Raw genomic sequence first — 13,505 nt, 5'->3', positions numbered from 1 at the left:
ATAATAATATTGTGGTTATTTAAGAAATTATAATTTATATATTTACATATATACATATATGCGGAAATATATATTACACATATACATACATGCATGCTGAAATATTTGCAGATTAAATGATGTAATCTGAGATCTGGAATTTACTTCAAAACAATCCAGGTACTGAGGAAGAAATGGATGATGTATAAAAAAATTAAAATGGTATATGCTGTTAATATGGAGTCATGCGTACACCTAGTTCATTATACGGTCTCTTCAATTTTATGTATGCAGCACATCAACATGGAACATGTATACATATGTAACAAACCTGCACATTGTGCGCATGTACCCTAGTACTTAAAGTATAATAATAATAATAATAATAATAAAAGAAAATCTCCAAAATAAAGTTAAGAAAAAAAGCAAAATGTATGTAAAATTAAAATTCATGACCACTATAACATAAAAGGTGAGAGGTGGAAAAACGAACTTGAAGTGTTCTGTGGATTTAAGATTATCTGGGAATAGTATGAAGTATAATTTACATTAAACTAATAAATCAAAGATACCTGTTGCAATCTCTAATACCACAATAACCATAAAGTATACAGAACTTAGGAGCTAACAGAATGGAAACGGCAAAACAATATAAGAAAGATTAATCTAAAAATGGCCATAAATTAACATGCAGTACATGGAACAAATTTAAAAAACAGCAAATGTGTAGACATAAATTCAAATATAACCACAATTAAATGTGAATAGGTTATTAGAATTAAAAAAACAAAGGCTGTCATACTGTGTTTGGCAGATTTTATGTTCCTTGCAAGAACAAATTAAATATTAAGACACAGAATCACTGAAATTAAAACGGATGAAAAACGATATACCATACAAACACAAATCAAGAGGAAGTGAGTTAAAGAATATTAAAATTAAACAAAGCTTTTCTCTAAGATGGAAATAATTACTAAAGATATAGATATATCATACTATATAAAAGGATGACTACATTAGGAAGATACACTAATTCCAAGTTTGTATTTACTAAATAATATTGCTTCAGATATATAAAGCAAAATAAAGAACTAAGAAGATCAACAGAAAGATACATAATCATAATTCACATCTATTAATAACTGATGGAAAAGAAGACAAAAATCAATAATGATGCAGAAGTTCAGAGTAATTCAATTAGCGAGTTTTGCCTGTTTGATACATAAAGAAGGATGCCCAGAACAACAATAGAATATATGTACTGTGTGTCAACTACGTATAGAACACTAACTAAAACTGACCATATCTAGGGCTATTTAAAAGTTCTCATTGAATTTTAATTAATTTTATTATTTATTATTCTCTGGTTACAGTGAAATTAAGCTAAAATCAATTTTTAAAATTAAAATTTCAGTAACAAACCTCTCAATAACCCATGGTCAAAGAAGAAATATCAACATGAACTAGAAAATATTTATCAACTAAATGATTCTGAAAATATGACATACTAGAACTTGTGGGATGAGTCTGAGGCTGTGCTCAGAGAGAATTAGAGACTTATATGCTGTTTTAGAAAACATGAGAAGCTAAAAATCAATGATCTATGTCTTCATTTATGAAGTTACTTCTACTCAAAAAGTAGAAGAAAAAAAATAAGGATATTATTCCAGGGTAATGAAGCAAAAACGAACATGCCATAGAGAAAACACACAGTCATAATTTGGGTACTTGAACAGATGACTAATCTGACTTAAAATCAAAGAGTTAAGGGAAAAATTATCACTATTCTGATTCAAAATAAAAAGACATAACCTAAAATTCTTAACAATCTTATGCTAATATATTTGATAATGTGTATCAAATGTACACTTTTTTTGAAAACTTATTTTTCCATAACTGACATAAGAAAATATTTTTAAAGTCTTGATAGTACTTTTCAATGAAGACAATTAATCTGTATTAAAGATATTTCCACAAAACATTCCAGACCCAATTGATATCATTGATGGATTATCCAAATACTATGGAATATTACCAATCACATGCAGATTCTTCCAGATAACAGGAAAAGTAGGACTACTTCCTAGTTTGTTCTATGATGCCAACATCTCCTCGACGGTAAAAATGACATGGACATAACAAGAAAAAAAATTATAAGCCAATCTTTCATCATGAACATAGAGGTTAAAGAAAAATACAACATAATACTTTTTTGTTTTATCATGTTGGGTTGATTCCAGAAGTATGAGATTGATTTCACAATCAAAGATCAATTGTAGTTCATCACACTAACAGAATAAAAGGGAAAATAAAAATTCATTTTAATGTGTGCATGAAATATAGTTGATACAATTCATCATGATTTCCTGGTAAAAATTGTTAGCCAACTAGAAATAGAAGATAACTTCCCTAATTTAATATAGAGTTTACACACACACACACAATCCTATGATAAACAATAATATCAAAATATTGACAGGTTTCTCATGTAATGTGATAAAGATATCTACCATCATGATTGCTCTTCAATATTATTCTGGAAGTGCTATCCTATGAATAAGCAAGGAAAGAAATGTGTACATATTGGAAGATCATAAATAAAACTCGTTTTTTTCAAGAGACATTGCTGGACACATACACTGGTTTAAAAATCTAAAGTAAGCTTAAAATTTATAAGCGATTTTAGAAGGTCATAAGTATATCAATAAATAGATCAGGAATAAACAATTAGGAAATATGTCCAAAATGATGTCATTTACAGTATTTACCAGTATTATTTGTGATATAATATTTGCAGCATATATTTAATTACATGTAAACTGAAATGTGCGTTTGTGTGTGTGTGTGTGTGTCCGTGCACATACATATATACATATATTTGATCACTTAATATATTATGTTCAGAGGGATGTTTCAGGGCAGTTAGAAAATAAGAGTCTCTTCAACAAATCCTGTGGGATTACTTGATATTCATATGGAAATGAGTGAATCTTTTTCACTACCAAATACCATACCAAAAAATTCAATTCCAGAGGTAGTAAAGTCTAAATGTAAAGAGTAAAACCAATATAAAAGTCCCTTAAAAGGAAACACAGAAAGATGTCTTTATGGCCAAAGAAGAGGCAAAGATTTTTTTCAGCAAGACAGAAAAAGCAGAAACCATCATGATTATTTGGTCTTTTTTGGGATCTTACTGATCAACTAGTCCCATGGCTTCCCCACAAATGAGGAAATTAGAGCCAGAGAACATAAATTCTTGTCACAGGACCAACACCTTCAGAAAGCTAAAGATCTAGGACCTGTTTCTCCAGTTTTCTAAATTCATTTTTAGAAGGCATTAAACAATAGGACTTAATTGGATGTCTAGCCCTTTTGCCTTCTTTTAAGACTTTGTATGTCCCAGGAATTGTTCTTAACCGTTTTACACATACTGATGCATTTAATCCTCATAACTCTATGAGGCCGGCCCTATTCTTATATCTACATTTTACAGACAAGACAATAGCAGCTGTTTCTTTAGTACCTTGTCCAAAGTTCCACACGTCCTAAGTGGAGAGCTAAGATTCTAACACAGGAATCGTGAGTCCTGAGCCTAACTCAAAACCACTGCCTTTCACAAACATTGCAAGCTATATTTCAATTCTGTGTTTTGGTTTCAATTAAAATTACTTAATTGCAGTCTCTAAAGATTTTCTTCATGATTATACTCAATTTGTTTGCCACCTATTTTAGATTAACAGTTAAATTCAAATCTACATTTCCTAAGAGGCCTCCAAAAAACCTTATAATACTTTTTATTTAAAATACCAGTAGCACTTGATGTATGTTACATAATACCTTATCTTGAGTTTCCCACTTCCTATTGTGTATTGTTTCATAGGTGAACATTTTACTTTACAACTGGCCCATAAGCCTTTCTTAAATAAATTTACAATACTTTATCCTTTTATGGTATTTGATCTGTATTACATCATGCTTTATCTTGTATTTACCATCTTCATCTGCATGTTATCTTACGTACACATATTTTACTCTACACTTAGAATATTTTCCAAGAGTAGTAATCTATTTTGTTTTATTATTTTACTTTATATTTTATTTTATTTCATTTTGGAGGGGGCACTATGTTTTTATTCTCTTTTAGAATTTAGTATGTGTTTGCAAGCATCTAAAACAACACATGTAGTGTTGAAAGAATAAATATTTCTCGTAGTAAAGCACTCTAAAATTAGTTCATAAATGACTTTCAGACATTTTAATCCCCACATTGAAGGACAACTTCAGACATTGATTTTTTTCTATTTTTTAAATATATTATTTAGCTTTGTACTAGGGATTAAGTAACAAACAAGTTAGAACTAATAAGATCTTTAAATGTTGCTCAGAAGTTTCCAGTGATAGTTTTAATGAAAAAAATTATTTACAGACTCTACCACTGCTTTCACTAATTTAGGTTCAGTGATTGAGTCAAATAACCAGTTTTAGAAATAGAAAGCAAATCCCCTGGGTTTTCTATCATCTGTGGGGCCATGTATCTCCCTGGCTGACAGACCGTTAGTTCTATAATTCACTCTATCGTGGAAGCTTGCTAATTAGCATTTGTTTACAGCATTTTAAGTAGCTCTGTTTAATTACTGAAAACTTTGAATGTCTGTTGTGCTTTATGACCCACATAATATTGTTTTTGTTACTTATTAATTTATGACAGTGAAGGATGAGGATGAAGACTTCTTAAACAATTACCAGATGTATATACACATACATACACACCTTGGAAGCAGAACTAAGGAAACTTACAGTAATTATGCACAATGTTGGAAGAAATTTCTGAGACTTCTGTTTTCATAAAAACCTGCTCTCTTTAAGTACATTATAGAATTCACTTATTTGTAAAATGGGCTTAATGAAATCTACTATTTAGCTTCCTTGAAGGATGTTGGAAAGATAATTTTTTAAAAATGTAATGAAGTGTACCTTGATCTTCTTTGAAAAGGTTGATGAGGAAAAAATGACATATAAATAAAAAACATTATTAATACAAGCCACTGATATGGGATGGCAATATGTTTCCATGAATCCCAGAAATGATGAAACAAAAGTGATTTATACTGAATACCATTTCATAAGTAAGTTTCATACTCCCACTCATTTGTACACCATTTAAGTCCCTCCACAGCCTTGTGAATAGAATTTTTTTTTTTTTTTTTTGAGACAGGATTTCACTTTCACTGAGGCTGGAGTGCAGTGGCATGATCACAGTTCACTGTAGCCCACTACCTCAACTTCCCAGACGCAGGTGATTCTCCCACCTCACCTTCCTGAATAACTAAGATCACAGGTGCATGCCACCAAGCCCAGCTAATTTTTGTATTTTTTTGCAGAGATGGGGTTTCGCCATGTTGCCCAAGCAGGTCTGAAACCGCTGGGCTCAAGCGATCTGTTTGCCTTGGCCTCCCAAAGTGATGAGATTATAGGTGTGAGCCACTGCACCCGGCCTGTGAATAGAGTTTTTAAAACAAATATAGTAGTCATCTCTACATCGTATTTTGCAATTGATGAAGTATTTCACATAATCTGTATAACAAAATCTGTTAGGAAAGTTGGATGTTTAAAATATAGGAATGAGTTGAACATTTTGTAGGTGGAAAAAGAAAGCTAGAATGGTGAATAGTTTCAAAGGTTGTTAAGAAAAATTCCAAGATTTATATATTCAAATATTTTTGTACACTTATTGCAGCTAATATTTAAAGTAGCTGAAGGGCTAACTTTTGATTTGTATCTTCAGGAGTGGAGGTTTTGTTAACCTAACAAGTTAAGAAATTATGATAACAGTATCTTCTTTAGACACTGAGGCAAAAGCTAAAAATTAGCTTCTTTTTTTCTCAGTCCAAATGGTAACAGAATTACATAATGGTGCCTTGCTGAAAGTGCTATTTATTACCTGCAGCATTCTTTAGATATTTTCTACAGGATTTTTCATGACGTAGAAATCTCCATAAGGTTCATGTGCTTGTTTAGGGGTTCTGCGGTAGACTACTTTGTCAAAAATGATTATCCATACTCATTTCACCCCAGGCTCTTTGTCAATCTGTCCTTGCTAGATGCTCAGATACTCCATCTAATTTGAAGCTAGAGGCATATGCAGAAGAATAATACTTACCAAAATGAAACAGGATGGATGCTTGGTAAAACTAATGCATTTGTTACAGACAACATCAACTAGGGATGCTGCAGTTCTGTCTTTGTCTTAACAAGTTTTTAGTGTTGTTGTTGAATAATATATATTTGAAGATCATCCTGAGCCTCTGAGTAATGTTGGTACTCCGTATTTTTCACTTAACACTTCCATGATGCTTTCTTTTTCTTCATCATTTCTAGTGGCGATTAGACATGTTTGAATGGAGGGATCTAATGAAGAAAAATCACACCTCTAAAAGGCAGTGTATTAAAGATGTGAAGAGACAGAGGACTTTGTAACAAACCGGTGATGTAAGTGGGTAAGCCATGGTCATGAATAAATTAAAATTGCCCTGAAATGTGCTTCCTGAGTTTTATTTTCTGAAATATTGGAAAAGATACATTCTTATTATAAATTATGAGTTACTGTCAAAATAACTCAGAGCATTGTTTTAATATAGTTTATCCTAAGACCATTAGAACATTTCTGAAAATTAATGGCGTTTATTTTGGCATGATTACCCTAAAATAGTAATGCTTAACTGGAGTGATTTTGCCTCCCAGGAGACATTTGGTAATATGGAGACAATTTTTGGCTGTCACTATTTGGAAGGGGTACTAGAGGTATCTTGCAGGTAGAAGTCAGGGATCCTACTAACATCCTACCATGCACAGGACAGGCCCCACAAACAAAGCAAAATCAATGAGAGTAACTTTTCCACTCTCAAAAGTATTATTGTTTGGATGACAGAGTTTATGATCACTCTGCTGAAATGGAATACATTTCTGGAAGGAGAAATAGTAAAAATAATTAGGGTTAGAAAACGTGAGCCAACAATCTTGTACCACCATTTGTGTGATACAGACTAAATTCATTTCTCTGTGCTTTGGCTCCTAGCCAGCAGAATGTGCATAAATACTAATATTACTTCTTGGCATTGTTGTGAAAATCAAAGAAGATAATATGTGCATGAAAGAACTTTGACAATGATGAAGTGCCATGCAAATATATAGCTATTAATAAGAGAAAATTATGAAAGGATGACATTTTAAGGAATGTGTAGGAAGTTTTTCATAAATAGAAATCTTTCTTCAAATCAATATATCATTCACTCTAACCTTTGAATAAAGTATGTACGTGTTAATATTTCATGCTTATTAAATATTGGATTATATTTATAAAAAACCGAAATCAGGCCCATAGAACAGTTACCTTTGGAATGTCTGTTGAAGGATTTCAAGGTTAAATTCCTAGTCTCCTTAGCAAGCTGATCACAACCACTTTGCCTTCACTTAACAGCAACCCCAACTATATCGTCTAGCTTTCTGGGGAAGTTGCAATTGCCCCTTCTCCTTCCTTCTTTTCCCTGTTCTCTTCTTATTCCTCCTCCTGCTTCTTTTTCTTCTTCCTGTGGTACTCTTTTCAATGTGAGGGACCCCTTTAGACAAGTCCATCCATTCCTTCAACTAACCATCTATCCAACCATTCATCCAGTACATCCTCACTGAGCATTTGCCATGTAAGTGTGTATATATATATACACACACACACATATACATACATATACATATAGTCCGTGCCCTAAGAAACTTATAGCTTAGAGAGAGAAGGGACAGATATCAATTACAAAATAATAAATATAAAAATACAATTGAAAAGAAGACACTTGCTTGAAAGTATAGTAAAACACTTCAGCTAGCTTTGAGGGAGACAAAGAGGTTTCACTAAAGGATTGAAATTTCATTTGAGATCTGAAGAATGATTAGCCAGGTAAAGGGGATAAAGTGGGGACGTAGGGTGAGGTGGTGCAGAGCTTCATAGGGAAGAACATTCTGGGCAGTCAAGATAGCACGTGCAAAGGCCCTGTTGGGCGACAGAACACAAGTTGTTCAAAGAACTGAAAGAAGTCAATTTAGCTGGAGCTCTAAGCAAGGCTGAGGGGGCTATGATGTGAGTCTGCAGGTGACAAAGAAACAAGTGAGGTAGAAACTTGTAGCCCACAGCAAAGGTTTCAGTCTTTTTTTCTGAGAACAATGAGAAATCCCTGAAAGTTTTAAAAGTCAGTGACATGATTAGATTTGAATTTTGAAAAGATCACTCTGGATGCAAAACAGTTGAGGATAAAAAGATGTTTGAAATCCATTGCTCTCAGCGCATGCTTGACAGGAATTGTTACAAGTATTTGAATATTCTCCTCTTTGTTCTTACTCATGAAACCTCTCCAACATCTTCCTCTCTGCTAAGACAATTCCATTACTTCCTTCAGGATCTGGTTAAGTATATTCACCATATTTACTTTAAAATTTACAATCTCTATTAATCATGTCCCCACTCTGAATTCTTTCTGCATTTGCAAGACACTTACAATGTGATAAAAGTAATTTAATTCTCTGCTTTATATATTCTTTTCCCAAAGCAAACTTTGCTTCTTCTTTTTTTTTTTTTTTTTTTTTTGAGGCGGAGTCTCGCTCTGTCGCCCGGACTGGAGTGCAGTGGCCAGATCTCAGCTCACTGCAAGCTCCGCCTCCCGGGTTTACGCCATTCTCCTGCCTCAGCCTCCCGAGTAGCTGGGACTACAGCGCCGCCACCTCGCCCGGCTAGTTTTTGTGTTTTTAGTAGAGACGGGGTTTCGCCGTGTTAGCCAGGATGGTCTCGATCTCCTGACCTCGTGATCCGCCCGTCTCGGCCTCCCAAAGTGCTGGGATTACAGGCTTGAGCCACCGCGCCCGGCCTCAAACTTTGCTTCTTAAGGACAGGCGCCTGCATATGAGTTTCAGAACAAAAATGATTGCTCTAGATAAATTAATTATCAATGTTTGGCTCCTCCTCCTATCAACAGCTGACTTGTCAAGTTCATAAATTGTATCTTTTACAAGCATTGTAAGAGTAAAATAATCTGAATACAAAGATAGACATTGCAAATATGTATTTAGAGCATGTTTGTAATCAAGCCAATGTAATCAGTAGATACATAAAATTGGCACTGTCTAGTCTGAGTCTCTAACCTCTGTATAATATTTTGTGTGAAAGGACGCTTCGTGTGTGACTACTCATAAAAATTGTCTCTATTAAGCATTTAAAAAGTTTTTATCTTGCACATGTGTTTGAGGAAAAAAGTTCTAATGACTACACTTAGATTGAAAAATGCAATAAATATTTCCAATATTAACAAACTTAGAATTTAAACTCAATTAAATATTAAGAGGATATGTTAAATTTTACTTGCTTATATTAAAATTGTATTAAAATCAATTAAATAAAAAACATAGACAGTTTTATGAGGATTTTTACATTATAGGAATTGTGATTTAAAAAATTCTGAATAATTTCATAGATAGATTCTGACTTTTTAAGACTCCCTAAGTAATATGAGTCAAAATGCAATCTTTTTTCTGTTTTTCCACAGAGGGTTTAGCAGTGTTCTATTATGTATCAAAGACAGGAAGTTAAGAATAAAAATGGATACTCTCTATCATGGTGCAAAAAATGTGCCAAACAACTGGAAATGTATAAGAAAATAAATTAAATTATGAAGACTATAGTCTTCATAAAACTTTAAGAACTCACATTAGGATGTTTAATTTTTTCTGGTACTACTGATGTTTAATTTTTAATCTCTAAATTATATATAAACATTTTAAACATGTAGTAAATAAAACACTGTTCCTTTTCAGAAAATGACATACAAATACGCATTATTTGAGATCAAATAAGGTAATACAGGTAAAGTACTAATCCAGTGCATGATCTAATGAATATTAATTTCCTTCTCACTCTTAAGAAAAAGAAGAATGCTTAGATCGGTTGTTGTACCTGATACTAATAACAATTTCACGTAATAATGGCCTATTATTTCATCCATAAAAAACGTGCTTCATATTAAGAACTTGCTGGGGTTTGTTGGGGGACAGATTAGAAAGGGTTTATTTGGGAATCAAAAAACTCACGAAGCAAGTGATTAATATGCTTGAACTGAAGTTTTGCTCAAATCATCAAAAACAAAGGTATAATACTTAAAGCTAGAAATGTATACACATCCTAGAAACTAAGGGTCTTCTTCAGGACATGATGGAGGAACTAACTTCTATAGGGAACAATTGGAAGATATGCCTTTGCCTGAGTTTCTAGCAACACAGGTAAAACAAACAAACAGAAAACGGTGGATATGGTCAAGCGCTTGACCTAAAAAACAAAATTGTTGGATAAATTGTAACGCACTTGCTTTGTATGAAAAGTCATTCAGCTTGGACAGACGTAGGGAAAGATGAGATTTGAACTAAAGTCTAAGACTTGGTTTCAGGCACAAAGTGTGATTACAGATGATTAGGATGTATGCTCTAAAGATTTACCTGAGGACAAAACTAAGAGAGGATCTAAGAGGAATGACTGAGAATGAGAAATGGTATCTTAGAAGAGGCACAATTTAACTTTGTGCCTCTCAAAACAAAGCAATTTGGTATCATTTTTTTCCTTGGGTTTGTGCAGGTAAGGCACTACATTTTTAGTGTGGTATTTATCTTTGTTCATTGCATTCTTCTCAAAAAGATAGCAATCAACCGAGTAGTGATAGGAAACAGAACTCCAGAAAATTAGCTGTAGCTCATTAAAAAGTGAATCAGGCTTTTAATTGATCTTAAACTGATAGTTAATTTTTCAAACAACAAAAATAATTAAATGCATTTCCTCAAGTATTTGTTAGTTTCATAATAATCAGGATACAGACAGTAAATAGAGCTTCCCCTGAAATGTGCTGGGATATGGCCCTGAATTAAGACTTTCAACTTAAAAAGAAAAACAAAAATGTCAGAAAATTCCCATACCAAAGTAAGCAAGCAGAATGGAGGCATCAAGGAAAACAAAAAGACAAGTGGAAAATATACCGATGTCTGTTGGAAAGCACTTCCTTTATTTCCTTTCTTTAAAATATGGAAAGTTGGATGGGACCAATGGAAATAAAATTTATATTCCTATCTGATAGTGATTTTTTGTAGTTAAATATCAGGCACTTACACAAAACATCTTTTGCTTTTTTCCCTCAAGACTATTACCTCTGACGTCTCCCACATTTTAATGAATTCCATACCTTCCCAAATAGTTTTAATTGTGTTATATCATTTGATAATATTCACAATATCCTTAACACTCTTCTAGCTTGACTTCTCTATACTTTTGACTTGCTTATTTTGTATGCTTCTTCAGCTTTATATTTGTGGTCATGACACAGGTAAGATTATAAATTAAACTATGTAATCTAGACGCTGATAGGTGCCATGAAAAAAATTAACACAGAGTAATGGAATAGACAGTGAAAGGAGAAAGGTGACTATTCCATTTTAGATAGGCTAGTCAGTAACAGCCTCTCATTGCAGGTAAATTTTGAGCACAGCACACTCAATAAAGTAGAGAACAAATAATTAGCAAAGACCTGTTGTCTGAACAGAGGGAACAGCAAATACAAAGCCTCTGAAGTAGGAACAATCTTGGAATGTCTGAGGCATTATCAAGGCAGCCAGCATAACTAGAGTGGTTCAAGAAGAGAGAGAGAATAAGGAGATAGAATTGAAGATGTGGCAGTGTAGGGCATTGTAGGTATGATATAGAATGTGAATCTTATTCTGTATGAGAAAGGCATTAGAAGTTTAAAAGCAGGTTAAGAACATAATCTGATCTATGTTTTTAAAAGACACTCTGGCAAGAGTAAAAAGAAGTGGACCAACAAGGAAGTTATTTCAGTGCTCCTGAGATACAATCGTGGCCTGTATGAGATAGCCTTCAGCACACATTTGAAAGGAGATTGGGTTTGGAATATATTTGAGATATACTGACATGTGAACTTGATGATTGAGGAAGTTAAGAATCAAAGTTGTTGTTTTTTTGTTTTTTGTTTTTTGTTTTGAAAAACTGGATAAAATGGGGGTTCCCTTTATTGTGATGAGGAAGCTTGGGAGTGGAGAAGGTTCAGGGTGTGGAAAATCATGGGTTTTGTTCTGGCCATATGAAGCTGAAATGCCTGTTAAGTATCCATGAGAAGATGCTGTACAATGAATTTGATACATGAATCTAGAGAGAACAGGAAATATAAATTGAGGAATCATTACTATATTAACTGTATTTTTTTCCTAAGGTAGAAAAACATCTAAATAATTATCTGATTTTTATTTTTATCTACACATTAATTATAAAATATTTTTTCCAAGTTTTTAATTTTATTTCAGACTGCATTGTTTTCCTTTCTGTGAAAAACTATATTGTTTCTTGAACATTAGAAAGAAATCTGATTATTATGCATGATTATATAGGCATAATATACAAAATCTTTAAGTATATTTTTAAAATGTGAATTATATTCCTTTCCCAGTTCTAAAAATTTACTTTATTTTGCTATTTTCTATCCCTTCTCCTCCAAAACACATGAAATGAGGAAAATGCATTAGGCTCTCAAATCAAATGCCGTAAGTATAACAAGCGAAGTTATTTTTTGCATAGGATAGTGTTTCCTGGAAGACAGACGCTATTTCAAGTCAAATAAAGTTAAATCTGATGCATATTTATTATTTGCCTGGCTGTGTTAGAATTGGTGGAGGTAATAAGTATTGCAACGTAGCCTTGATCTCAAATTTATAAATTTATAGAGAAAACAAGATATCTATATATAAAGCAATATAAGATGAAAAAAATATGAATTATAAATATAAAATCACTCTAATTGGTTAAAGAAGAGGTAGAAACAACAGTGGTGTTGGGTTTTGAGAAATAAAACAATTTCCAGATATATGAACAATAACATGAGATCCATGTCTGAGCATGACTTACCAAGTGGTTGGCCGGCGATGACTCTGGCATTTTCTCCAGCCACTGCAGCTCTTGCATGTCGCTCACTCATGTACTGTACAAATGCATAACCTTTGTGAACGGAGCATCCAACTATTTTTCCATACTTTGAAAAAATGGCTTCAATGTCAACTTTCTTGACAATTGCCGTATTTAGATTGCCAATGAAAACACGGGAGTTGATGGACTTGGGGTCATTCTTATTGGTGACATTGCTGGTCTGTGTTTTGCCAGTCATGATTGGCTCTCCTTGCTTTAATCCTTAAACAAACAAACAAAACAAATAATCAAAAGGTAAATCATTAGATTGAATGGGTATCACTGGCTTTTTAACAGTTTTTCAATATTACACTCAGGAAACCTCCAATCCCTAAATATTAATGATTTTCTTGAGAAGAAAATTAATATATTTAGTAATATAAAAGTAAACATTGCATTGCTAAATACAGTAGAAAAAACTTACAATCATTTAACATACAGTTACAAAGCTTCTTTGTAACTTCTTGATTTGTTTATT

The 13,505-nt window shown here is 32.9% G+C and overlaps 1 protein-coding gene across 3 annotated transcripts in view; it reads right to left on the bottom strand.

Annotated features, from left to right (window-relative positions):
• RALYL (RALY RNA binding protein like) overlaps positions 1–13,505 on the bottom strand; it is a 736,599-nt gene that overhangs the window by 375,882 nt on the left and 347,212 nt on the right. For all 3 annotated transcript variants that reach the window (XM_033202416.1, XM_033202415.1, XM_033202414.1), the window contains exon 2: positions 12,971–13,249. In XM_033202416.1, the coding sequence (XP_033058307.1) occupies positions 12,971–13,226 (256 nt within the window). In that variant the 5' untranslated portion in view covers positions 13,227–13,249. The remainder of the gene's footprint in view (positions 1–12,970; positions 13,250–13,505) is intronic.

The sequence above is a fragment of the Trachypithecus francoisi genome, unplaced genomic scaffold, assembly GCF_009764315.1.
Source record: "Trachypithecus francoisi isolate TF-2019V2 unplaced genomic scaffold, Tfra_2.0 Lachesis_group7, whole genome shotgun sequence".
NCBI lineage: Eukaryota > Metazoa > Chordata > Mammalia > Primates > Cercopithecidae > Trachypithecus > Trachypithecus francoisi.
The sequence above is the reverse complement of the archived record's forward strand: the minus strand, read 5'-3'. Positions and strand labels throughout refer to the sequence as shown.